At 38.0% G+C, this 27,613-nt stretch overlaps 1 protein-coding gene across 2 annotated transcripts in view; it reads right to left on the bottom strand.

The window, feature by feature from the left end:
* LOC309504475 (uncharacterized protein) overlaps nucleotides 1-27,613 on the bottom strand; it is a 122,995-nt gene that overhangs the window by 4,695 nt on the left and 90,687 nt on the right. For both annotated transcript variants that reach the window (XM_082177622.1, XM_082177623.1), the window contains exons 2-5: nucleotides 20,393-20,458; nucleotides 7,714-7,873; nucleotides 4,803-4,889; nucleotides 622-696 (exon numbers count right to left, since the gene is read on the bottom strand). In XM_082177622.1, coding sequence (XP_082033748.1) covers nucleotides 624-696; nucleotides 4,803-4,889; nucleotides 7,714-7,873; nucleotides 20,393-20,411 — 339 coding nt within the window. In that variant the 5' untranslated portion in view covers nucleotides 20,412-20,458 and the 3' untranslated portion in view covers nucleotides 622-623. The remainder of the gene's footprint in view (nucleotides 1-621; nucleotides 697-4,802; nucleotides 4,890-7,713; nucleotides 7,874-20,392; nucleotides 20,459-27,613) is intronic.

The following is a 27,613-nucleotide window of genomic DNA, read 5'->3' as shown; positions in this document are numbered from 1 at the left end:
ACTCGCTGAATCCAAATCATGTTCACCAAGAAACCCTCTGTGTATATAATGTACATGTATAGCTCCTCTTAAATAAGACACTTTTAAATTCAGTTTATTATATTATGCTGGAATAAATTACTTGAGAGTGTTTATATCTATTGCCTTAAGGCTCCATCAAAGATCTCCAATTGGACAACTACACCTATGCTTTGAGGTAATTGGGTATCAAAGCAGGATTTCCCAAAATTTATGAGATGATATAAATGTCATTGTCAAAGCTAAATGAATATGTAAATGTAATGTATCTAAAAACATTTTTTAACAAAAAATAAATAAATTATAAATTATATATATATATATATATATATATAACAACATATTTAATAAAAAATTCAATTCAACCTTTCACTCAAATTGTCATGCCAATAATATAATTTGTAATGAAAAAGTTTGCATAAAATTAGAAAAATGCCCAGATAAGGTATTATACTTCTCCGACGTTTCAATTCCACCATAGTGAAAATGAAACAAATATCAAAATATCAGGGTGATTCAAATATTCAAACTTTTTTTCACCCCATGTCCCATATTACTGTTCTTTTTGCTGCAGAAACCAGGAGCCATGTGCAGTTTGCTGACCTTTAAATTGTCAAAAAGCTGACATCCGTCTTTGATGAATCAGAAGTGTTCTTGAAGGGCAGCATTGAAACGACTCTGCAAATGACACAAGTGAAATGATGTAAGTGACATGCAAAGATATGATCCTGCCATCAAAAAGGACAGAAATATCCCCCAGGAAGACACTGGAGGAGTGAGGACCATGACCATGATGATAATCATTGATATTCAGAAGGGGACGGAGGGTGATGGTATTTGAGAATCGTTCAGGCGTCAGGCCATTCACCTCTAATGTCAGAGACGATTACACGCTAATTGAAGCAATCTAGCCCTGCTACTAATCACTGTTAAAGGAACCTCCCTTTCATCGCCTTGTTCTCCCGACGAGTCTATACAAGAGGTGCCTTTCACACTAAATCACAGAGATGCCAGTGGGAATGTACATCATATACACTGAGGTACGTGACCTTTCTCAAGGACATCATGTTTAACATCCCCTTTAAATGTATACATATGTGAATTTTATGATGAGACAGAGACATTTAAGACTGTAGTGAGTGCATGATGGCACATGACCACAGCTCAGACATGATGCATTTAATTTAGGGCAATCCATGGCTGTAAAGCTTAGTCACTGTTCATGACAGCCAAAGGAAAATGGCCCTTTTTGCTTATAAAATGCAACTAGACAACATAAAAAGAAAATTGACAGACAATTAGTTTAGGTTAGATTGCTTCATCCTTTGTGCTGTAGAAAGGGCATCTTTAATCACTGACTGCTCAGGAAAACCTCTTTGCAGATATTTTTATTGCCAATATCTGCGCGGTGTGACTGTCAAAAGACTCTCGGTTGAACCCACACAGGCAATATGCAGACAACAGTTCATTGTTTCAGCTGGAAGAGTTTGTCAAATGAGACAGCTTTTATGAAAGATCAGTTACTTCGACAGAGCACTTATGCGCTCTTTATACCTCAGTGAGAACTTTATATCCTAATGTCACATTTTAATGTTCAGAGAATATCAAAACCCCATTGTGGAGTCGCTCTGTGATGATCTACAAGTTTATGGATTGTGCACATTTCACTTAATGCACTGTTTTATGTGCCAATCAATTGTTTATGCTGTAAGAGCACAGCTCTGCTTTATGATTTAGCTAGATGTGCTATCACACGAGTAATTTTTTTACTTGCTGATCAAAGCTTACGAACATTATGGTGCCTTCCTGCATATGTATATTATACAGAGGAAATGCATAAATAAAATGTTTGTCGCGACATAAATATGTAAAATGAAGAAGTGGAGAGCCTCCAGAAGTTTATATGGCTTTTTCCTGTAATGGTTTAGAGATGCTTCCTCCCAGAGAGACACAGAGAATGCTAGTCTATTTTACAGGACTACAGACAGAGTGCTGGAGAAAGGGGTCATTGTCAAGGTTGACCATTCACTTCAACCTCAACTCGCTCTGTTATTATGAGTCCTCAGAGTAAGAACCGCTCGGCTTTGATGACAGCATACACAGAGAGGTTAACAGAATATTACAGGCACATCAACATACTTTAACTTTAACATACGCTCAGATCTTTAATGTGCACACATCTAAAACTGGTACACGCACAGCAGGGTCAGAAATTAAACTGGGCTTGAGAAAGAAATGCTCTAGGTATTTAAAAACTAGGAAGAGTAGTGGATTACTCTGGTTTTTAGAGCCTTCAGATGTTAAATGGCAGATAAAAATACATCCGCACTTTCCTAAACATCTGTTTATAATTATCCACTGCAAAATGTTCCTGTCCCAGTGCAATGGCAAAATATTTTTATGGTTAATTGATCTAAAAGGTAACCAGATTTTAGACAAAAGACCTGCATATGATTTTCAGTTGGTCACACTTTAGATTAGGGTCCAATTCTCACTACTAACTAACTGTTAACTATGACTTTAGCCTCAATAACTCCTAATTACAGCTTATTATTAGTTAGTAAGGTAGTTGTTAAGTTTAGGTACTGGGTAGGATTAGGGATGTAGAATAAGGCATTAATATGTGCTTTATAAGCACTAATAAATAGCCAATATCCTAGTAATATGCATGTTAATAAGCAACTAGTTAATAGTGAGAATTGGACCCTAAACTGAAGTGTTACCTTCAGTTTTATTGAACATGATTAAATCAACAGAATATGTGTTCAGCCATATTTAAATGAGACATTTCTGCATCCTTCTTTGTCAGCTCTGCAGTCACGAGCAGTTGCCCCTAACAACAGGTTTAAGAGCATTTTGGATTTTTTCCTCATCTCCCTATATCCCCCAACCTTGAACTGAGAAGAGAAGAGAAGAGAAGAGAAGAGAAGAGAAGAGAAGAGAAGAGAAGAGAAGAGAAGAGAAGAGAAGAGTGCCTGTTACCATGGAGATGCTTGAAGTGATGCAGTATGCAGCACAAGGAATGGCACATTTGTTTCCGGGAAACTTTCAAATGGATCTAGATCACACTCTTGAGTTTGCAGTGGACACATTATCCTGTAATGAATAATGTACCTCCTCCCACACCTGTGCTGAAGTCAATGTGCCCATCACTCCATCTGTTCCACATTAGATTAGAAATAAGATACTAAATAAAAATTTCATGAAAGATTTTGAGAGCGGCAGCTAAAGTAGCAGCAGTTACATTGACATAATATCACTGCTTTTAATGCATTATCTCTTTATCAATAAACGTAGAAGATAGAGTGGCGTCAAAGGGAGAAAAAAGGTTTGGAATTAATGGAATTATGACATTCTTTCTTCTGTAGAACACACAAAAAATATGTTTTGAAGAACATTGGGCTCCAAACAGTATCGGACTCTGTTGACTTTCATTGCAAAAGAGATACAGGTTAGGAATGTTAGTAAATGATGACAGAATTTTCATTTATGAAATAAATGAAAACTATGTCAACAATTACACACTCTCATGTCGTTCCAAATCTTTAGAACACAAAATAAGATTTTTTTAAATGAAATCTGAGAGAACTTACATTTATGCATTTGGCAGATGCTTTTTTACAAAGCAACTTACATTGCATTTCAAGGTACACATTTTACATTCTTATCAGATCTTGCTTTCACTGGGAATCAAACCCATGACCTTGGCGTTGCAAGCGCCAACACTCTACTGTTTGAGCTACAAGAAAGCTTTTTTCTGAGATTTCTTTCCCTCCATCGAAAGTCTATTCACCCAAAACTCTGATGCTTCAATTTGAATGGAGACTTTTATTAATGGAGCCAAGTATTCTGAAGAGTCCTCTGATTAATTAACTGCTATAGGGAAATAACGAAAAGAATATCAAAGTGCAGTAGCTAAATGGTAAAACTATATGCGCTACCTACAAGTGTGTTTATAATTACAACAATACATAACAATTTTAACATAAAATAACATCATAATTTAGCGTAAGTATTCATACATCTACAAAAAACAACAGAAGAGATCGACTGGGCACTTTAGCTGATAGCGCATCAAAATTATGAGTTTAAACATGTTATCCCAGCATCATCCCATCTGGCACTCTCACCATGTGAAAGACAAAGCGCGCACGCCATTAGTATGCACAGAGGTCACAGCAATTTTCACTTCAAATTCATCTGCCGTGCACAAAGATGAATTTCACTAGGAAGCCTGAGGAAAGCCTAGTCAATTAAGTTTTCAATTTCATTTGACAGTTTTACAATCCACGGCAAAAAAAAAAGATTTTTTGGGAAGCAGTAGTTGTGTTGGAAACAAGCACTTTGCTCAGAAAAAGTTGTTCAGTCAAGACAGACACAGATAAACTTAAAACCTGACATCTGTGCAACAATATCAGGCATAGTTAATTTTATAGAGGACTGTAACTTGCCAATTACTGGATTAAATGATTTTTTTCAATTGTCAAACAGAAATATCTCAGACTAAGAACTAAACAATCAAAAAGTCTATTTTACATTTTAACTCACTGTCATTAGCTACTCAACCTCAAATCTATATTTCCTCTGCTAATCAAAAATGTACATTTATGATAATATTCATCAGGCTGCTGAACTTTCCCATATTGAAATGAGCTTTTATGTTATATAATAGTGTGTATCTTAGCGACGAGAGTTTCTTAACCTATGCAATTAGCCTCCTAGGAATATGTATGTGTGTGTGTTATGTATATGCCTCTGTGCGGCTGTTTGCTTTTAGTACTTACTGAACAGATGACATCCCTGAGGACACTTTCCTTTGGGAAAGTGAGGTTAATTTCTCCAGCTTCCCTGATCTGGAGTCTGGAAAGGCCCTTGGGATTTAGAATATCAGAAAAGACAAAGAAGAACAATTTAATGAGACTCAAGCACATAATTAAGTACAAAACACATTCTCTGCCCCCCTTTTTTCCCCTACCTCTTCTCAATCATAATCCTGTTATAAGGCTGGTCATTTTATTATTATTATTTTTTTATGATTGTATATGTTCAATATCTGTGACATTTCACAGCCAGTTTCTATTCATTTTCTTAATTATCCCTAAAGGGACCCCCCTTCCTTTTCCAACTGATAACACTGCATTTAATTAGTGTGGCTACATTCATCCAAAGCACCAGTATTCTAATTATCTTGTATAGTTTACACATCCTATGCCTATATCAGTCTTGCCAACTGCTTTAATTATTTGTACGCTACAGTAAGTGTGCGGTACACATAGCACATTATCTGCAGGTCAAAAGTTCGCTGTTGGCTCAGTACAGTCTGTTCAGCTAATCACGGACGCTGCAATAAAGACGAAGACATACTTCAAGAGACCATCATGGGAAGTCAGGCAAAAGGAGGAGGGTAAACAGATAGTACATACAGTATTGCTTGTGAATGGGTTAGTGAATTATCTGAACTAACAATTTAGGATCAAAGCTAAAGGGCAGAAAATGCTGCTGTTCAAATCTCCAGAGACTAATGAACTGGTAACCTCGGAGCTAGAGATTAAGAAAACTGGTTCAGAGCCCTGCTGTAGTGTTCCTAAATAATACACTTTTCTTAAAGTACTTGCTCGAGGGGGTAGTAATACATGTTGACCCCAATTTCCTAGTCCCTTGGCACCTGAGAGCAAAGGAAATAAAAGAAAACCCCTTGGAATCCTGAACCATTTATCCCAGTTGTCACGGAGGAGATCGGTTTCCGTGGGTTACCAAAGGCCTTTTAGCATTGGTGGGATATTCAGGGAAAATATTTACTTTTGACAAGCTCATACTTGCACAATGATGTTGAATTAATTTCCTGTGCAGACGTACTAAAATTCAATGAATGATTAAAGAACCCGTCAGCTCAAAAAGAATTCCAAATGTGCATTTGAATTGTGCATCTCCTCACATAACCTTCAGACAAAACAAGTTCTCAGATCCTGTTAACAACCACGGTTTACTAGAAAACCATAGCCTCCTTCAACCTTTCTTTTCCTCTGGGTGCATGCTCTGAAACAGACTAGAAAATCACAAGGAGACCTTATGCCTTTGTTGCTCCTGTGTATATGTGAGTATCATACTGTCTGTGTGAAAATAATCTTCCTTGTAGGAACTGAGAACTCTGTCAGATGGCTGAGGACATCGGTTGTCCTTCTATTGTTAGAAGAACAGAGGTTCTGAACTGGTGGGTCAAAACCCAAAAATGGGCAGGTCTGCGCTGTCATGAGAAAGAGGCAAATTTGCTAAATGCATAAATATATATATAAAACTGTGCATAGTTATGATAGCAAAATAGATAAGCTTATCGACTTTATAGAAAACATTTCCCATATCCTTTGTTATTAATAATTCATCATAAATGTATCCTTCATTTTTGTGCAGGGAAGTATTGGCTGACAAGAGCATGAAATTACATTTAAAAACCAAACATTTTTGCATATTTTTGGGCCTATGCTGTTTGTTATAATTTTAATACATTTTAAATGTTTGAAAACTCTTGTATTGTGCTGGGTTGTCACTTCAAGTCTACAAAACCAGGTGAGATCCACTAAAATACATAAACTAAACATCCTAGGCTTTCTGTTATATCAAGCTGTTTATCTGTTAACATTACTGTAAATTGGTTCTGGCGTTCCAACAAAAAAAGTTTTTTACGACCTCAGCCCTACTCATTTCAATAGAGCCGTCTGTTATGGTTCACATGCCCATGTTAATTTCATTAAGCTGACTTCTAGACCGGAACAACTCACTGTTTCAGCCTTGAACTTCGATGCCTGGATGTTTTTCACTGGATGTGTGCCACAAGAAGTCATCAAAGGGATGCGGAGCAGAACTTTGGCAAACCATTTTGGATTGCGTTTGATCCATGTATATGTTAAACGGAGAGCGCTATCTAACAATTCCTTGCTGAGAAACTCGGTCGGACATCTGTCTGCTTCTGGACAGCTCCCCTTTCATCACGCCGAGAGGATACCCCAGGGAGCATTCACAGAGGAGAGGCTTGCCAGTTTCCCAAGTGGCGCCACTGAATGCACGATTAACCAAGCTAGGTATATGCTGTCCTCTTTACACAACGCACATCAAAGTCCACCAAAAGTTCACTCTGTCCTTCATGTCCTCCACATTTATATCGCATAACTGATTATATTTGATCATATTTTAGGGGATGTTGAATGATCTAATTAAATACTTGAAGCTCAGGATTGTTACTGTTAATAAGTCTCATTAGATAGTCCTAAAAGCTGATCAGGAAATCTCACTCCACCGGGCATTGCTAATGTCCTATCTTAAAGTTTTGGGAGTCACAGACTTAACACATTAGACGGAGGGAAATCCTAAAAGTTGTTTTTCTTTATTAAGATGTTGATACTTTCTGCTATCCCATATTAATGCATAGAGAAGTAAGCCATTTGCACCATTTTTTTTTTTATGATGACATAGCAACATGCACTTTATAAATGTATTTTAGTCACATTAAAACAAGAATCTGTCAAAAAAATGTCACAAGTTCTTTAGTCTTGCATATATTTTGTGCAATTGGACTAACAGGCCTAGACAACACCACTGTAGCTTTGTTCTTTGATGATAGCGGAGAAATGACACAATGCACGTTCATAGAGTCAAATGTATTTTAAAAAAGCCACAACAAGAACTTAAAAAATACTATACCATTTCTTCTGATCTGGTGTCCAAGTGTCTACCCGTGTTTGAACCAGCAAAGCAAGTCTCCAAAGCCCTGAATGCTGACGACAATTTAGCGGGCCCAAAACAAACAGACACCTCACTCTCCTAGGACGCACAGCAGAGGGTCCCAGCTGGAGAAGATTGCCTGTGTCAGGGTCAAAATCAGAGTCAGACAAAAAGAGAAAACATCCAGCTGAGATGGGAGAGCCTGCACTGTTTGGGGTGCAAGGCGAACAAGCAGGGCTCTCATTGCACACCTCCCTCTGTCTGAAAGATTTGCCACATGGGCACAAGGCTGTGATCAGAATGGTTGAAGCCACAACAGAAGTTCAAACCGTGCCCTGTATCTCAGGGGGTTTTGAGCAAATAAAACTGTGGAAAATATTTTCTTCAAAATCACAGGTGATGCAGGCAATGATCAGAATCCTGATGTAAAGCAGTTATCCTATACTTTAATGCTAAATAATTTTTACATACTGATGCATTGAAATGATTGTAATGATGTGCTCAAAATAAGTATTAAAATAGTTCATCCATGACCTGAACAACATGAAAATGCCGTAGGCCTAATAATTAACCAATTCTCAACATAATAAAGCTGTTCTAACAAAAATGTCTTACGTGAAATTCAAAATGTGATGTTATGCAGAATCTTATGCAACTTTAACATACAATAGTGGATGAGAATCACATGAGAATCGATAGCGTTAGGCGTCAATTTGACCGTGACGTGAAATCTAGCGGCACGTCCATGGGCGCGTCCATAAGCACCTTTTTTTTTTTATTGAACACGCGAAGGAGATTAATTTCATGAGTTTCAGTCTGTTCCTGAAATATCGTATGACTTTAGACGACTTGGAATGTTTATACTTTTATAACATTTATACTTTTACGACGACCTAATGCGGCAGAGAACAGAGAAACAAGCGCGCAGCCATCTTTGGAATTTTGTGAAAAAGTAAATAGCTGCGAAGTGGATTTACTTATTGTTAAAGCCACACCGTGGACTTTGTGACCTAAAGAGTTGACGCATACAAGTTATTTTAAATGATTCCTCAGGCCAATATACAGCGTTTGACACTATTAATGCTCCGATGGGGGCTGCCCTCTTGAAATACCACCTATGTAAGTTTGGATAAGACGGACCGTCGTTGGCCAGGTCATGTGACCTGGAGAACGTATCGCTTTACGGCCGTCTTCCCCCGGCTCTCCCTCGTCGTCCTCCGCGTCCTCCTCGTCCTCTCCCTGTTTCGGGAGAGGACTCTGAAGATTCTTCAAGCGGTGAAGAAAATGACTGACAATAAAACGAACATCGGCATAAATGTGGATATATAATGTAATATTTACTGCGAAGTCTGGAAATCGTGTAACAAAACTGATATAAGTCACAACATAGCCTACTGCCGTTATTTGTAGGCTTCAGTTTCTTTGTCCTTTTGCACATTCATATATGTGTGTATTATTATTAGTGGCTTATATGATTTTAGATACAAACGTGTATGTATTATTAGAGGCTTATATGATTTTAGATTCAAATTCATAGGTTACTACAGGAAAAACACAAATAAAACGATGTAAGTCCGATCTAAAGATAAAATGACTCCAAAACAAGCACAATAACAACTTAGTTTTAGGTACAAAACGTCTATAACCTGCTCCCGCCGATCGACTGTCCTGACCTGCACAGTTTATCTCCAACCCTAATCCAACACACCTGAAGCAACCAATTAACGTATACAGGATCGCTTGAAAATTAAAGACATGTGTGTTTGATTGGAGATGAACTGTGCAGGACAGACGATCGGCAGGAGCATGGTTGTGCACCCCTGGTCTATGCGACTTACCTGATCAGACATTATTTTCTGTTCACTTTTTGTGCAATTAATTTATTAAGTGGATGTCTTCTAGGCTTTTGCGACAGTGCTGCGGCGCTTGTGGCCTCTAGGGGCGCTAGACGTGAAAGTTACAGGTCTAGCGCCCCTAGCGCCCGCAAAAGTTCCGCGGTGTGGCTTTAAGTAAACGAAAGTTAACATGAGCTTGTACTGTTTGAAGCGGATGTCATAACTTAAAGTTATATAGCCTCAGTAGACCGGGAAGATTTTTAAACAAGTGGTTCATTCATAAATCAATAAGATCTTACCTTCATGCTGATGAAATAAAAACCAGAAGACTGAACACAACCAGCAACCTGAAAATGGGCGGGACTACATAAGGTAGGCTATTTTAAAGTCCCCCTTTAGTCAATAACTTTATCCCTTAAAACTCATATTTGATCACCAAAATGACATATTTAAACGTTTCCTGTGAAAATAGTGTCTTCACACAACGAAATTTAAAAAGCAAACATAAGAAATGAATCCACAACACAACGCTCCCGACCACTAGAGGGCTCTCGGAGCGCGATAAAGTTAGTTTTCCATGCCACTGAATCTAAAAAATTTAACAACACCACTTACCAGTATGTACAGAGAATGTCTAATATGGCGAGAAGTTTCACTCTCAGTAAACTTCCGGCTTCTGAACTGGTTGCAGTTCCACTCTGATTCCATATGAGGGCGCTCACAGGACGAGTGCAGAATGAATGGAGGTCTATGGAGATATTGCTCTCAAAATCCACTTTTCTCAGGATATAATTTTTTGTCTAGTAATTTGAATGTTGTATTCGAAAGGAGATGCAAAGAAATTACACATTGCTGGGTGTTAGATTTTTTTGAGTCACTTATTTGCTTTAAAAAGTATTTTAAAGTGTCAATGACGTCATACACATCGTACGACCAGAGATACTGCTTTACGGCGATCCTTCAGTCACTTTGGTGCTTTCGCGCTCTGCACTTTCTTTTCTCTCGAGGCATCAACAACACAGCTGACACAGGGAAATACACGTGCTAGAAGAGTTTTTGTTTTGTTTGTTTCTGGTCCCGCTTCGGATGCCACGATGCCATCAAGCGGTATCTCTGGTCGTAATCAGTCCTTCACTGACCAATCAGCGTTCATTAGCAGAATGCTAGCGTGTTATGGGCAACAACAACTCAACCTGTAAGAAATCGAAAGAACATAAGTACTCGTTCATTCAACTTTCGACCTATAACCCATGTTGAACTTGCAAAACCTACAATCAAATCTGAGATTTCTCAACGGCAATCGGGTGAAAGAGACAAATTTAGCCGTCTAGCCCCATTGACTCCCATTCATTTTGCACTCATGGCGAGCGCCCCCCAGTGGAACTCTGGTGGAACTACAACCAAAATTCGGTACAATAGGACTTATTAGGGAGTGGGCAGGCTCTCCGTAGACGGGCTCTGGTATGTATCTAACCATTGTATATAGGGATGGGCGATACCACACTTTTAGGATTCGATACGATACCGATACTTTTTCTTGCATTTTCATCGATATCGATACCGAGACCGTTAATTTCGTTCTTTTTTTCTTTAATTTTTGTCAGTAAAAATATTCTTACATTTAAGACAAATCACAAGACAAATACAGACCATTTATACAAAATGTATTATGGTCAATACATAAAATAAATAACATAAATATGAATGAAATAAAAGAAAAAAATAAATAAATAAATAAAAAAAGACCAATCTTGGTAGAAAAAAAATAAATAAAAAAAAATAATACATCATAACAATGTTATGTTTCGAGCCTCTTTGTAGAAGTAAACATGTAACACTTCACTGAAGCAAAAACAAGACGTCATAAAGATCCTAATAAACTAGGATTTCCTATAAACCTGCATAACAAAGACAGTTGTTCCCTGAGAAAATTAACTTGGAAAAATTAACTAGAAAACGGTCTGACACCATCACGCCTTTAGTGCACTCGAGATATGTCGTCACACTTTACTGGGCTGGTGGCCTTGTTTGGCTGTGTGTGTGTGTGTGTGTGTGTGTGTGTGTGTGTGTGTGTGTGTGTGTGTGTCGTTGTCGGCTGTGTTGCACAATGTCGCTCATTCGCTCGTCTCCTGTCACGTGACATGGGCCAGCTCAATACGCCGCCAGGTACAGCCAGGGGTGTCCCGGCACATAGTAATTTTAGGAAGTAATCTAAAACAGCTGAAAGTGATACACCCCCAATTATAATTTTTTAGTTTATATCGATATTTTTTTAAGGAAATCGATGCCAAATGAGTAGCGCAAGTATATCGATCTATCGATACCACAGGATCGATACGCCCATCCCTAATTGTATATTGACATTTATTAATTCAAAATCACTTACGTGCATTATAGCTTTATATTTATACTCTAGAATGCTTTGACACGCTACCAGCGCATGATCCCTAAGGGAACGTCCGCCAATTGTTTCAAATTGTTAAAACATATAATCTGTATTGATTAAAATTACTTTTAACATTCAAAAACAGACATGTTCCAAATCCAAAGCTTGATTGTATTGGTACTAGACTGACTTACTACAGCTGATTTATTTCCCAATACCTCCCTTCATTACAGTAAACAATTATTATTTTTAGGAAAGTTCTGCAATATAATAAAAGGTTTTTTTTAATCATGTTTCAAAAGTTGTAGTTCTTATTAACCAGACTGACTTACAAAAGGTGAAATTGTGCCAATAGCTCCCTATATGCACAGTACACAATTTGTTTTTTATAAAAACATTACGCCTACTTTTTTCATGTCCCAAAGCTTGTGGTAGGTTCCTAGTGACCAGACTGACTTATTACAGGTGAAATTGTGCCAATACCTTCCTGTAATTCTGCAATTCACCAAATGGTTTGTATTTTTATTTATCAAATTATATTATAAATTATACGTTTTAACCACTTGGTGGAATTGCCAGACGTTCCCTTCTCCAGTATACACAGCTATAATTCATGTAGGTGATTTTGAAGTATATTTTATGTCGATATACAATGGTTGCATACTGTAAAAACTAATTGTGGTATTGATCAATTAAGACTGCCTGCTAGCTTAGCTTCCAAAAAAAGATGGCTGACACTATGTGTACATTCTGTGAGTGAGATCCCACCCTCTATGGGAGGGTTGAAAACATGCGGGACAGCCCCTACTACTGGCTGTAGTCTTTAGCCTCTGGCCAAAAAAATCCTCCGATGACACAAAATGACGATTTTTGCGTCATCTGAGGATTTTTTCCAGACAAAAAATACATAAATCTCTCGTCTCAGGGGGACAGGAGGGTGGAAAGCACGGTAATTCAAAAATACTACAGGTTTTCTACTAATACAAAGCTTAATGCTAAATCCTGAAGTATCCCTTTAACAACATTAAAAACTTGATTTTCACCACAGGGGGACTTTAACATTTTCCATGGGGTTACCTGGTTAACTCTATGGAAAATCTGCCTGACATTCTGCCTGACATGTTTTGTGTTTCACGAAAGGCAGAAAATCATGCTGAGTTGGAACAACATGAAGGTGAGTAAAAATGATATATTGTATATTTAAAAATATATTTTCAGCAGCAGAATTCCTGCTGAAAAACTACATTACCCAGCATGATTATGCAGAGAAATCTCCACCAATCAGAGAATCGAAAGAAGCAAACCACCCAGAAGAACTCTTTAGTGCCCACCCACTCCCATGAAGCACTGCACATGATGTAGTCAAATTACCTGCACTGTTAACTTATTTGAATGCATAATATGCACATTTTGCAATCAATGCATAATATATTGTTTATATATATATATATATATATATATATATATATATATATATATATATATATAATCAACATCTTTCAATCATTAGTTTTATATTTCATATAATTTGATTATGTAATTTGCACTGCTTTATGTGAATGTAGTTCTTTCCCTCATAAAAATCATCAATACACATTTTGTAATAATGTGATCCACTTTGTAGCTGGTTGGTTTGATTCATCACTCATTAAAATCCATATGGGAAAATGAATGGCAAAAATACTTCTGGAACCAAAGCTGCTGAGAAAAAGTAGATGGGCAATGTTTCATTCTAATAGTTACTTCCTTCACAAGGTAACCAAGGGAGAAATGGCATGCATGTGTGCAGAAATGTTATGAACAAACCAGTGTGTGGCATGCATAAATAAAGGTTAATTTTCAAGAGGTATTTTTGAATCCAGAACATATAGTCATTATCTGTGCATTGAACTTCTTATACCTAACATTATCCACACTTATCCACAGAAAAAAATCCACTTCTGCATAAATACCTTGCACTCTAAATGCTAATTAGTCTGGAAAATCTGTATTGTTGTGTGTATATGAATGTGTAGGTTCTGTCTCTGCATGTGTACTGTATGTTCTTTCAGCTCAAACTTAGACACCCCGCTGAGTCTTAGCTGTGTATTGTTCCAGCCACAAAATATAACCGTTCCCACGCAGGAAGGTTAGGTAATGCCTCTGAAACAGCTGCCACATCTAGAATGTGTGCAAGGCCACCAACACTGATGTTTAATTAGTTTTTACCAATAACTATGTGATGCATCAAACATTCTTTCAAGGTTAAAGCGGCTTAAATTGGGAGCAACTCTCTTAAGTAGATAAACGCTACAGTGCTCGCAGGTAATAAGCCTCAATTGCAAATGATCTGTGTACAAAACAAATCAAAATCTGTTTTGGGTCCTGTGTTTGACTTAAAATGTCTCTTGTTAGTTATGCTATGTTTTCTTTTAATCACAGCGGTGTTGTTACAGAACATCTGCCGCAAAGGTGTGAACGTGTCCTTTGAGAAGTAAACCATTTGATGGATTCATAATTTGGTTTGGAAATTCAGTTGTCATTCACTCTGTGACTCATAGTATACCATACTTGTACAACGCTGTTTTGCGAGCAGGTGCTACTTGCTAAAACACATCTGCTGTATTTGTTCTGGAAGCTTGTGCATCTCTTATTATCTCCTTTATTACCCGTGACACGAGTCCCAACACACAGGTAAACACTAGCCTTCCTGTGACACGTTACTTATTTCGCCCGAATGCTGCGACAACATCAAAGTAAAGCTGCTTTTGTTTGCTCTTTTCATCCCTGTTTTGCCTGCCCAGATGCACAGGAGGCAGTCTGTCTCCTAGACTCAATGCACACAAGTTATTATCCCCCCCTTATCGCAGAGCTTTGCCTCTCTCCGCTGTGCAGGAAGTGGTTTGCTCTCGACTTGCACCCGCACGGTGCTGGAATCACTTAACCCATCCCGTGTTGGAAGACCCGAGACCACCGCCGGCCTCGAGTGCTGACGGGAAGGAACTATGTGAGATGCATTCGTTTATATATTTATTTAGTTTGAGATTTCACAGGGGCCATTTTTAATTCATGACTCCCTGCCCAATCTTTTCTAACACACACACACACGCGCCAGCATTTTTAGAAGTCCTGGTTGAAGAAAAAGAAATTCGTTTACTAGTAATTTCTAGACTTAATTTGTCACAATAAGGATACTTTGTTACTCTGTAGAGTTTAGAAGAATCATCTGTGCAGCCTTTTAGCACTAAATATTTAAATCACAGCCTCATATAATTGTAGTTAATCTGCAGATTTAAAATAAGCTCAATCTTTGGTGCATTTTAACATGCCTTACATTTCTATTCTTTTTTTTTTTTTCTGATGAAAAATGATCACCCAATGAAAGCCTCTGAAGAGTCGTAGACGGGGAGCTTACGCACTCCTAAAATGCTCCTTTGTGGAAATGCATTTTCATGTAAATATGTTCAGAGTTGCTCTGAATTAATTTATAAGATGATGATGATGCCAGGGGAAGATGTTTGTCTGTATTTCCTGCTTTGCATACACATAAAACCCCTTATAAATATCCACTTGAAAAGACCAGTTGTTTTCAAACCATGGTTTGCAGAACGATTTCATAAGATGAACATTATGAAAACATATTTCATTCAGAGTATTATTGTATTCAAAGGAATATTTGTTTTTATTTGGAATGTGATTACAAAAATAAAACAAAAATTTTAGTCTGAAAGTCTAATTTGAACACAGAATTGAAATAGGTAACATTCTCAAAAATTGATCAAATATTCTGTTTGCCTTTAAAGTACGTGAGCTTGAATTTCTGTAGGCAGGCTTATAGAGTAGTTTGTTTTTGACTCAGCACTCAGTTTCAAGCACAGACAGCAGTTCAAACGCTTTTAAACAGATGGTAACAGATTAAAAAGAAGGAATTACTCCAATTTTGTTTAATGAATACTATTTTGTTTAAATTTGATATATTTGAATACATATATATATATATATATATATATATATATATATATATATATATATATATATTATTTTCTCTCTGTCTCTCTCTCTCTCTCTCTCTCTCTCTCTCAAAATAACGTCTTTAAATTGGATTACAAAAAGTCTAAATGTGTGTTTTTAGATGCGTGTTTTTAGTGGTACTTGGGTGCTTTGATTGGATCGAAGTTAATACTTGGCCTGAGATGTTTGAGAACCACCTGTTCAAGTGGAATCATGTGGTTCATGTGGCCCTAAGACCCCACCAAATCTGGCTATGCATGTCACTCATTCTGAGATCATCCATGTCTTTAATAAATGTGTTCTGAGGGCAATGGCCTAGTTTTGAGGAAAATATTTATTCCCTCAGACAGAAGATCTCATTACGGCTTGATTAGGAATGAAACCTATCCCTTAGAGGATGTTCTGAGGAAGATTTCTGCAGTCTCCCGCTCTTCAAAAACAGTTTTTATCTGACCTTCAGAGAGTTGAAAGAGAATGGCACTCATCCATGCTGGGAGAAATGGCTTGTGAGAGGGGGAGAGCGGATTCAGTCTTTCAAAATGTGTGTGTTAGCATCTCTCTCTCTCTCTCTCTCTCTCTCTGTATAATGAAGCACCTTCCATCTCCTCTGTGAGAGATAAATGAAACCTGTCTGTGCATGTGGGCATCCACTATCCTCTCAAGTGCATAGGCTCCCATCCAGTGAACTCTGACTGAAATTAAAATGTATGAGAGAAGTTTTAATAAGGGGAGAGGTAATTTGAAAAGTCTTTGGAAGTGTTCGGAAATTTATCAATAAGAGCCAGCTAGGATTTCATGCATGGAAGCGTTTGTTGTAATTGCCTGTACCTCTCTGATAGAGGTTTGACTTCGGTAACAAAAAACACAACAGTTTTAAATCCGAGCAACTTCTGTCTTCCGCCACAAACTAAACAACCAAATCATTGTACAATATATTCATCTATATTCTGTTATAAGGACATCTTAATTTCTCAGTCCTTCTGATTTGCAGAACCTTTCTGCAAAATTTAGTTCCGACATGCTCTGACAGTTTCTGTCATTTTTTTAAATGACCCCCATGGTTCAGGTGTGCTGGACTGAGGTTGGATCTAAACTTTGCAGAAATGTAGATCTCCAGAAGCAGGATTGAACACGTGTCTTGCATCCAATAAACCAGTAAAATTAGTGCTCACTGTCCAGAAGTTCACAAAAATCTAATTATAGCTTTAGCAATGTGTTTTTATAATTGCTAGAAATATTTGATTAAATTAAATTCTCTAAAATGATCATTTTATTTTTGTTAAAAAATTCTGTCAACTGGCCTGAAACTCTTTCACACTGGCTCTAGACCATAGTGGGTTATCGTTATTGTTGAGTCCTGATGTCGAAACGAGAGATTGGGGAGAGAGAGTGTTGTGGTTGATGGAAAAATATCACAATGGCTGTCCACATCCTCTTCATTAGAGGCCTTGGTGCTGTAGGTCATAGGTTTTCACGGCAGGCTTGTAGAGTTGCGAATATTGTGCTGAAATGGTCCGCACAATGTTTCTGTGGTGGTTTGTTTCATTTCATATCCTGCACTCAGGCGTGTGCTGCTGGTCGAGGGATTTCTGAAGAAAAAGAATCTCCCCTCCTGCCAAAGGCCCTGTGTGAGTTGGTGGAATTTTTGATGTGTCTCTTCGGCCGTGATCATCGAGGTGCCTTTGGGAGAAGACGAAATAGAAAACCCGACCTGAGAAAAACAGACATGCTACTAGCTCATCTCAGGCAATTTCAGAGCAGCTAAGAAGCAAGATGGGTTATTCATAGGACCAGACTCTTTAGGGCTCTGAGCACGCGGGAGAGTGTTTATTCACCCCAGCATGAGAGGCTTTCAACAGGCTTTCCATTTCGCTCGCCCTGCATCTTTCACTCTGTCTGGCTCGAACGCAGCCATGCTGTCGCCGTTTACCTTCTATATTGAGATCTGTCCTGCATTAATTGTGAAAAATGTTGATGCTGTTTTTATGCTGCCAAATGACTAGGAATCTTATAGCCATTAGCGGTGGCGTGGCAGACGTACAGTAGTACAGGTCCTACTCTGTCTTCGTTCTTGTCCCTCTCAGTGTCTTTGAAGTCATCGATGGACACTTTGACTTTAATCAGTGTTGTATGGCGCACCGGCATTACTCGCGTTCCCCACCACGTAAAAAGCCTCTCGCGAATGAGGCATCACATTACAGTCTGGATTTCAATATTCCGTCTGTTGTTCCCACTTCAGAGTCCATTTTCCAGCTAAAAATGTTGCGCTGGATGTAAGCAAAGGTCTCCTCTAAATGTCACAGCACCTTTGTTTAAGACTCTTTTCACCAGCGACTCAGCTAGCCAATTACAGTGTGCCTGTGGTTTGGTTTATTTCTGTCACCTTCCTACTCTCATGTTGCTACCTGGACAGGCTGGAAGACCACGTGCATTTCCAGGGCTCAACCACGGCGCCCTATGAAATCCGTTTCTCCCAAATTCTGTCTTCTGTTTTAATGGTCTAATAAAATTTTTACAATAAAAAAAGAAATTAAATTCATACAACTTTTTAATTAAAATGTACAATATGATGTTTTTTTCTATTATTTTTCTTATTATTTTTCTAGAAATTGTGTTTTCTGTTCTAATTTTTCTGGATTCTGTGTTTTATTATTTGATACAAATTTATTATCAAAAATGGCGTTAATCAAGTAAATGCATACATATTTAACAATTTAATTAATCTTTTAAAATGTAATAACAATTCCTTTATTTATTTTTTGGCAAACAAAGTGCTGCACATTTAGCTATTATTATTATTATTGCTATTATATACTTTGAGACAGATACATTCTACTGTACAATAGTAATGTATAATTATATTCATAAATGATAGTCACAAACTTTTATTTTGGTGGGTTGCAGTGAAGACATTTGAGCTTATGTGTGTATCTGATGATATTCTTAAACACCACTGAGTGGTTTCAGGTCTGAGATTGGCTCTGTCACTATACTGGTGTCCCTCAGGGTTCAATTTTAGGCCCCTTGCTTTTTAGCATTTATATATTTCCTCTTGGATTACTCTTAAGATCACTTGGGCTTAATTATCACTTTTATGCAGATGATACTAGATTTATATTCACTCTAAGCCTGGTCAAAACGTGTATGTTTCTTTTCTCTCACATTGTATTTCTGAGATAAAAATATGGATGACCCAAAACTTTTTGTGTCTTAATAGAGATAAGACAGAGGTCTTGCTTATTGGATCTCCTCATCAGCTTTGTAAAGCTGGTTCACTAACGTTAAATGTTGATGGCTCTGTTTTGGATTTCCAAACTAAATAAAATGATTTAGGGGTTATATTTGATTCAAGTTTGTCTTTTGACCCACATGTGCAATTTACTGTTAAGAAATCCTTTTTTTTTTTCATCTCCGAAATATTACTAGACTTGCTATCCTTTCCTGTGACTGAAAGGCTTATCAATACTTTTGTTTTTCCCCCCGCATTGACTACTGCAATGCACTTCTTGCTGGGGTTCCTAAAACTCACTCGACAAATTGCAATGTGTACAAAATTCTGCTACTAGGATCCTGTCTGGAGTCAAAAGAAATGAACACATTTTCTCCAGTTCTGAAGTCCTTGAACTGGCTCCCGGTCAGGTTCTGCGTTGATTTTAAAATCCTTATGCTCACATATAAGGCACTGCATGGTCTGGCCCCTCAGTATCTGTCTGTGCTCTTAACTGTATATATTCCTAAGCGTCATTTGCACTCCTCTCAAGCTGGTCTTTTGGCTGTTCCACAGACACTTTTGCGATCAGTAGGGGACAGGGCTTTCTCGTCCTATGCTCCAAGACTCTGGAACGCACTTCCTTCTCATTTTAAAGATGCACAAAATCTAAGCATTTTTAAATGCAACCTAAAAACCCACTTTTAGGTTAGCTTTTTCCTAATGATTTTTTATTATTTTGTATTCCAGTGTGTTATTTAGTTTTTTTGTACGCTTTGTACTATTTCTGTGTATTTTTAACTTTTTTTATTATTATTTATTTTTCTCTTTGTATTTTTATTTTGTAAAGTGCATTGAGAAGCTGCTTTAAAGGCGCTATATAAAATAAAGTTTATTATTAAATGAAACATTGAATGCTCTCAGAGCAGATCTGGAGATGAAGTTCATGTAGAGTGTCCTTATATAGTGAGACGGCAGACAAATTCCGAAGCCAGGATGAGCGTTTTGTTCCAGTTGATGGAACAATGTGTCACGGATTTAGTCACAACATCAGTGCCAGTCACTACAGCTCCACACACTCGTCCAATCTCACCCAAACCATAACCTGCGACACCTGTTCACACTCATTACTAACTCTGTTAAATACTCACCCGTCTCCACACATCCTTTGTCTGGTCTCATCACTCACTACTGTGTGTTTGGACTTACCTGACTGCTTACCATCTTTTGAATAATTACCTTCTTCAGTCCTCATCATCTTCCTCGCTTCACCAGGCTTCAGACTTGCATTGAAGTATTCTCTGCCTGTAAAAGACAAATACACTTCATTTAGCTTAGTGGTAGTGGCATCATTTACCAGCTAAGTATTTTTCCTGACTCAGTGCTACATGTTTTTTACATTCATTGATTTTGTGCATGTGTTTTTATGCCTTGCGAACCTAAACGTTTGTTTTTTATGTATTCAACATCATTGTTGATTTGTCACCATAATGTTATTTAGCTAAATAACATGAGCAATGCAATAAAGCAGATGAATAATACTGAATGGACCTTATAGGGATGCTGTGACAGGCATCACATAGAGGTAGACATGGATAAACTGAGAGTCAGCTGACATGAGCTTGACTGACATGACCTGCCAGAACTAACAGATTTTGGTCCAAAAAAAAAACCTTTTTATTTATATATATAATAATAATATTATTATTATTTTTGGTCGAGCCAGTGAAAATATTGGCCGTTCAAGTACAAATTGGAACCACTGGACAGAAAAACTAATTCTTACTGTTTAGCACTGGACATGTCCCCATGTAATTTGACTCTGAGGTAAATTTGTGATCTTATAGAGAGGGCAAATATTACCAAAGTTACCAAACTTGAGTCCAGACCAAGAGTACCACTTTAATGAATATTCCCAGCCTGGTTACATTAATATTATGCTGTTTCCACTTGAGTCACGTAGCCGTTTGAGATCCAGCAAATCTGACTTATGTTGGCCCTCTAGAAATGCTGAATTAATCCCAGGCATGATTTGTTCCTGTGAGCTTCAGTGACAGAGGGCTTGTTTCGTGATGAAGAAACGCTGGAGAGATAAGCTTTGCCATGCACTGTGTGTTTGTTTTTTGGTTTGTGTGTGTGTGTGTGTGTGTGTGTGTGTGTGTGTGTGTGTGTGTGTGTGTGTGTGTGTGTGTGTGTGTGTGTGTGTGTGTGTGTGTGTGTGTGTGTGTGTGTGTGTGTGTGTGTGTGTGTGTGTGTGTGTGTGTGTGTGTGTTGCCAAGGAGGCCTGCCAGAGAATATTGTTGCCTAGAAAGTACAGCTGCCACCAACCAATGGCAGATTTCAGTGGGATTTTCATGTTTGTTTTCTTACCTCAGCAAAAGTGAGTTACAAATGCAGGGAAAACACTCTTCTCAATGTGTACTGCTCCCGGATCATGTTACGACTTCAATTCCAGCAGTTTATGTGCACAGAGGAATCATGAGGGGTCTTTATAGGACATGACATGGCATCTAAAATTCAGATCTAAATTCAGACTGCAAGATGCCACAGATGTGGCAAACAAGAGGACTGATACACCTCACTATCTCTCAATTCTGCCTTTGGCAGATCAGGATTCTTTAGAGAGCATAAAACCTTAACCGTCCAAAGAGATTACAGTACACACGTTTCCTATCATTAAAACTGAATGCTATAATGACGAAAGTGTCTTACAATAAGTCTGCGTTGGGAATAGGCATGCCCCGCTCTCAAGTTAACTTTGAATGAGTAGCATTGAGTCTGCATTGTTTATTATGTCCTCACATCTATACTATGGGAAGGAGCCCATTTTTTTCTAGTGCACAAACAGGGTTACAGAAATTACATTTTCGTTAAGCACAACTTTTTAAGCTTTCTTTCGTGAAAGATCTGTGAGTGCTGTTAAGTTAATGATAGATTTTAACATTTTGAGCCCATGCAGAGGCAATTTTCCCCCAATACCTGCACAAATTGAGCATTATATTGAAGTGTATTATACCACTCCATCAGGCTGTATTGCTCCCTGCTATTCACAGTCACATGTCTGTCGTGGAGCCTTGGAGGGCAAAACAGCCATAAAACTGCAGCACCAGCCTGTCAATTATCCATCTCAAATACCAAAATATGTGAAGAAGTTTTGAGCACTTGTGATCTATATAAAGCACCATCCGCAGTATTTTAATCACTAAAAACAGTGGAAAGTTCTTAAACGCTTAATATGAAAACCCCACCTATAGGATTCAATTTAGCAAAGTTTAATCATGGATTTGTTGATCTGGGTTTTATTTCAAATCGAGTTTAAAAAAATCAGGAATTACAATTCTAATCTGTGATTAAAACCTTCATGTACGATTAATTTTCTCCGCCATGAAGGATTCGCCTAGCCTGACGTCGTCATACTCAGATTCTAGTCAGAATGTGAGTCTGATACTGCTCCAATTGAGCTTTGATTATGGGGCGTGTTTCAACCGAACCAGGAAGGAAAATGCCTCTGCACTCAATTGGATAGACCTATAACCAATCAGAGCAACGGAGTAAGTGATGTATGTTTTTCATTCATGTTTCCGATCGACAAATGCCTTGATCGTGGTTCTCTGTTCCTCTTTTAAAATGAATGCGCTGTCGATATCTTCTATAACAGACGCGATGGCGGAATCTACACATAATGTTTTATAAACAAAGTTCGAGAGGAGCACGTTCAAATAATCAATCCAATCAACTTGTCATCAAACAATGACCGTCTGGTCTACACTATCAGCATGAGAGGAAGCATATATTTATTCACTTTGTCAACTCACCTAACATTCCATGACAGTTTTCAGCATCCCTCCACTCACTCTCGGCCTGTTCTTCCACAGCCTGGAATACGGGGGGAGCACTTTGGGTTCGGGCCGAATACTGAGCCCGCCCTCTCCTCGGACAGCACGCCAAATATGCATTTATTCTATCTGACTTATTTGTAAGTGTGAACTCGTGAAATAACAATTCTCCAGCGGCAGTCATCTGTGTTGTAAACGAATTCAACCCAAGCGCTCGTTGGTGACGTGGATGATTACGTTACATTGCTCATCTGTCCATCATCGTATAAAGCCCGCCCTGACAATTTGATTGGTCCGAACAATTTTTGTTCGGGCATAATAGCTCCTCAACGGAACGAGTCCAGACCAAGCGGCAACCTCCCCGTCTCTCTCTTGAAACCAACACGGAAGTGAGTTAAACTGCAATTCATTAACTGGCCGCTTGGCCTGGCTGCAGAAGTGAGTCAAATCTGTATCTCCCTCATGTTAAAATTGCCAACTTTACAGCAGAAAAAAACATGTTTACAGCCTGGATCTCTATGTGGCTTTGGTCTATACAGCTAATTTTGCCCTTCATAACAACTGTGAGGGGGGTGAATTTTTTTATAACTCGTCCGTTTAGTTGATTAATATTTAAATTTAAGGGTGTGGCCACTTGAGTGACAGATGGATTGCCGCTGTCAATGCTAGCCGTTTGTCTGCTGTTACTAGCCGTCACTTCACCTCAGCAAATGTTAGCTGCTGAACTTGCCTTCTCTGCAGTGTTTGTGCTTTTTTTCGGGATTATTTCATAAAATTTAATACTTGGGTACAAAGCCCACGTCTTTGGATTCCGTCGTTATCGTTTGAGAGAACAACCAGCGCTGTATTTCAGTTGTTTTCCTCTGTGAACATGGATGGATGTCTGACAATTTCTTTGCTTTTTGGGGTTCTCAAATTTAAAACGTCAATAAAGGCTCGTTCATTCTGCTATCATGGAACAGATGGATTATAATATGCTTATGTACTGTCAGATGAAATCATGCAGGCGTCGGCGCTTTCTCCGTCCGTGCATTAAATGCACATGAATGAGCGCGGATTTTCTAGCGCATTTACTTGCACTTCAAAGGCAATATATCTATGGTTTAACGGTTTAACCAATTTGAGAGGCGGCCAAAATCAGAATTTAAAATGGACTGAATAAGCTCTCTACGAACTTGAGCGATGCCGCGCTGACGGACCATGAAAGAGTGACTGACATGTAACGTTATGCACATAAATCACTGTCACGCACAAACACTCTCGAAGTAATACACAGTCTCACTTGTAGCCATGTCTTTTAACTATTATAATATTTCGAAGGGCAAAAATAGGAACTTTTAATTGGCTTTACATCATCAGCTAACTCGATCACGTCGAGCTAGGTGATTTCAGATAGCCAGGCTCATATCTATGGCCAGGCTTCTTAGCTCCACTCACGCCCCGCCTGTTTGCCTATTTTCTGTTATCCGGGAGTGACGCAAGGCCAAGATGGCGACGGCCGGCTCCGCCCACTTTAGGCTTCAAAAATGCTCTTCAGAAACCTACGGGTGACGTCACGGACACTACGTCCATATTTTTTTACAGTCTATGGTCCAGACCGAACTTCCCGACCAAAAAATGTTGTGGGCGGGGCTAAGTTCGGCTGGCATCCAGGCTAGGATTCGCCATTAAACAGCAACAATGTTAATATTCCATTTCCTTTTTTATTGACCATCAGAAACTCTCTCTCTCTGACATAGTAGTAATAATAGTATATCTTGCCGATAAAGGAAATAAACTTGTAAAATGTCAACTGTCTTGATAAACTGCTACGTAGAAGCCCTGATTATGGAATTAAAGAGCTGATCAAACAGCATAGGCGGAGGGGGAACCAGTCTATGGAGATGTTTAATCCTTATTGGTGCAACCCACCCTTAAAGTGCTTTACAGTTTTTCTCAGTCGCTTTGGTACATTTCTCACATCACTATTTACATTTGCACAACAGTTAATGTAGTTCTCAAAACAATTAGTACAAACTGCTAAACCTAGTTGATAACCTGCAAAAGCGTGTCACTTGCTCAAAATGGATAGATCATTCCTCAAAAGCAAGTATTCATATCAATGAAAGTGTCAGTGTCATCAAGATGAAAAGTCCTGACACCATTGTTTATGAACAAGATAGTCAAATGGCTTTGTCATGTTTTCATTATGACAGTTTACTCTGTAAATGTTTTCCAATGCAAAAAAAGTCAGATCTTGGTGACACTACCTGAAAATGCTCAAGACAGCACTATATACTATTTGCACAGCCATTTGAAAAATACAGTAAAGTTACACATTACTGTATTTAGTGAGGTAACTGAGTACAAGACACTGAATATGTATGTTTCACATTTTTACTGCATATGCTCCTTGCAATTCTAATTTGTTCACAGCATTGTGCGAAAGAAAAAATACACCCTTATTTACAACAAACATAAACTCCCTTTGGGTAGAGCTGTGCAACACTGTAAACAATACTGCAGTACATATTGGAACTGAACATACAACATACATAGTACTGTAATCATTCATGCACATCCAGACGTTCCTCTCTGTCTATGCTGAAAGCTGAAATTCACCTGAGAGAAATTTTTCAATTTAGGAGACATTTTCAGAAAAAAAAAAAAAAGATTTTATTTTTTATTTTTTATTTGCTTGACAGATTTTGACAACAAGTTCAACATTTTTGTATGTAATGACTCAAGCAATGAAATGAGGACTATTAGTTTTATATGGAATGACTATTCAGCATTCACAAGTATAGTTAATTTTGACTGACATGACATAAGCAAATGATAATGTTATAAAACAGCAGAGAGTTGTATGAAAGCAATTGATGCATGTCCAAAAGCATCTGCAATTTGTTGGGAGGAATTAGAAACTGCTACTATGATGTGCACAAATGACTAAATGTTGTGGAGGTTGAACTAACTGTTGTGCAAATGTAAATAGTGATGTGAGAAATGCACCAAAGCGACTGAGAAAAACTGTAATGTACTAAAACTGGCATTAAAAGATCAATTTCAGTTTACACCTTTTTGATGGTGCATACTATATGCAAGCAGATGAGCCCAGAATATGAACGCAAAGCTTTTTCTTTATAATGGTTTTCGATGGAAAAAATGCTTAATGAGAAACCTTGTGATGCATTTATATTGTGTTCATCTGCTTTCCTGTACAAAGTATGCATCATCAATAAGGTGTATATTGAATATGGTCTTTTAATATCACTGTCTTACTACATTAGTACTTCCTACAAACCTGGTGAAAATAACTGGCGGGCAGCGGAGGAAAGCCTTGTTTTGTTTTGTTTTGAGTTCCTATAAGAGTGTGATGTTTAGGCCACTGTAATTCTCTACAATGATACAAAAAAACAATACTTATTGTATGTAAAAATATGATAATATTGTCCTTTCAAAGGACAGCGTCTTGTTTGAACTAAAACTCCTATATAATTTTCTACGAACCAAATTATTACATATTTTTGCCGGATGTTCACAGATACATAATTGCAGTATAAATGATGAAAGACAGCATACAAAGTGACATTTGTGATGAATAACTAGTTTCATGGCATAATAATCTTTCTGATCTAAACAGACAAGATATATTATATGACACACATATAAGACACTGCAAAAACAGTATTTTTGTTGTGGATAATGCAGAGCATGATAGATGATAGATAGATAGATAGATAGGCAGACAGACAGACAGACAGACAGACAGACAGATATATAGATAGACAGATAGATAGATAGATAGATAGATAGTCAATTCTATCTATAGTCCTATCAATCTATCTATCGTTCAATTCTTTCTATCTCTCATTCTATTCTATCTGTTGTTCTGTCATCTATCATTCCATCTATCTTTCTGTCTACTGTTTTATCTATTATTCTTTTGTTCTGTCTGTCCATAGGAAATTCCAACAACTGCATTGTCTTTGCAAATCCATATAGACCTTGTATGAAGACTGGTTGAAATAGTACTATATTATAGAGATTTTATACTGAAATCCATTGAGTGTTAAATGTGAAATAATATTTTACAAGACAGATGGAGTGATAACAGGGTATTCCACACAACACCGTAACTGTACCTGTCTGATTACATACTGTCAGTTCGCAGATTATTACCTCCTGGTGATATATACTTTAGAAAGACTCTCTGGATTGTTTGTAATTATAATTCCTATCTGTTAGTCATGTTCGACGTTATGTCAAAGACTGACAAATGGGTCTCATTTGGGGTCTCAATCACCTCTGAGTTGTAGAAAAACGGCCAATGGAATTGGCAAGTGGAATTTGCATGCCAAGCCATTCCCTCATGCATAAGGGTATATAAGATGGCGGTACGCATCCACTCATTGAGATTTTTGCTTCGGAGCCTAGTGGTTGCGTGCAGCAATCACTCTTTCCAGTCACCTGTGATTCTACAATCTCCTGGTTGAGCCTGCTTATTCACGAGATTCTGCTCTGCCCCATCTTTGCGCCTGTATTAGTTCCATCCCTGTTTATGCAGGACCTACCGCAGAGATCTTTCCATATGTAGCACTGCCCCATGGGTCAGTCCATATGTGTATTTCCACATGCTCCTTCC

This window comes from Leuciscus leuciscus (assembly GCF_965113295.1).
Source record: "Leuciscus leuciscus genome assembly, chromosome: 8".
Classification (NCBI taxonomy): Eukaryota; Metazoa; Chordata; class Actinopteri; order Cypriniformes; family Leuciscidae; genus Leuciscus; species Leuciscus leuciscus.
Note: the sequence above shows the minus strand (reverse complement) of the source record. Positions and strands in the feature narration are given on the sequence as shown.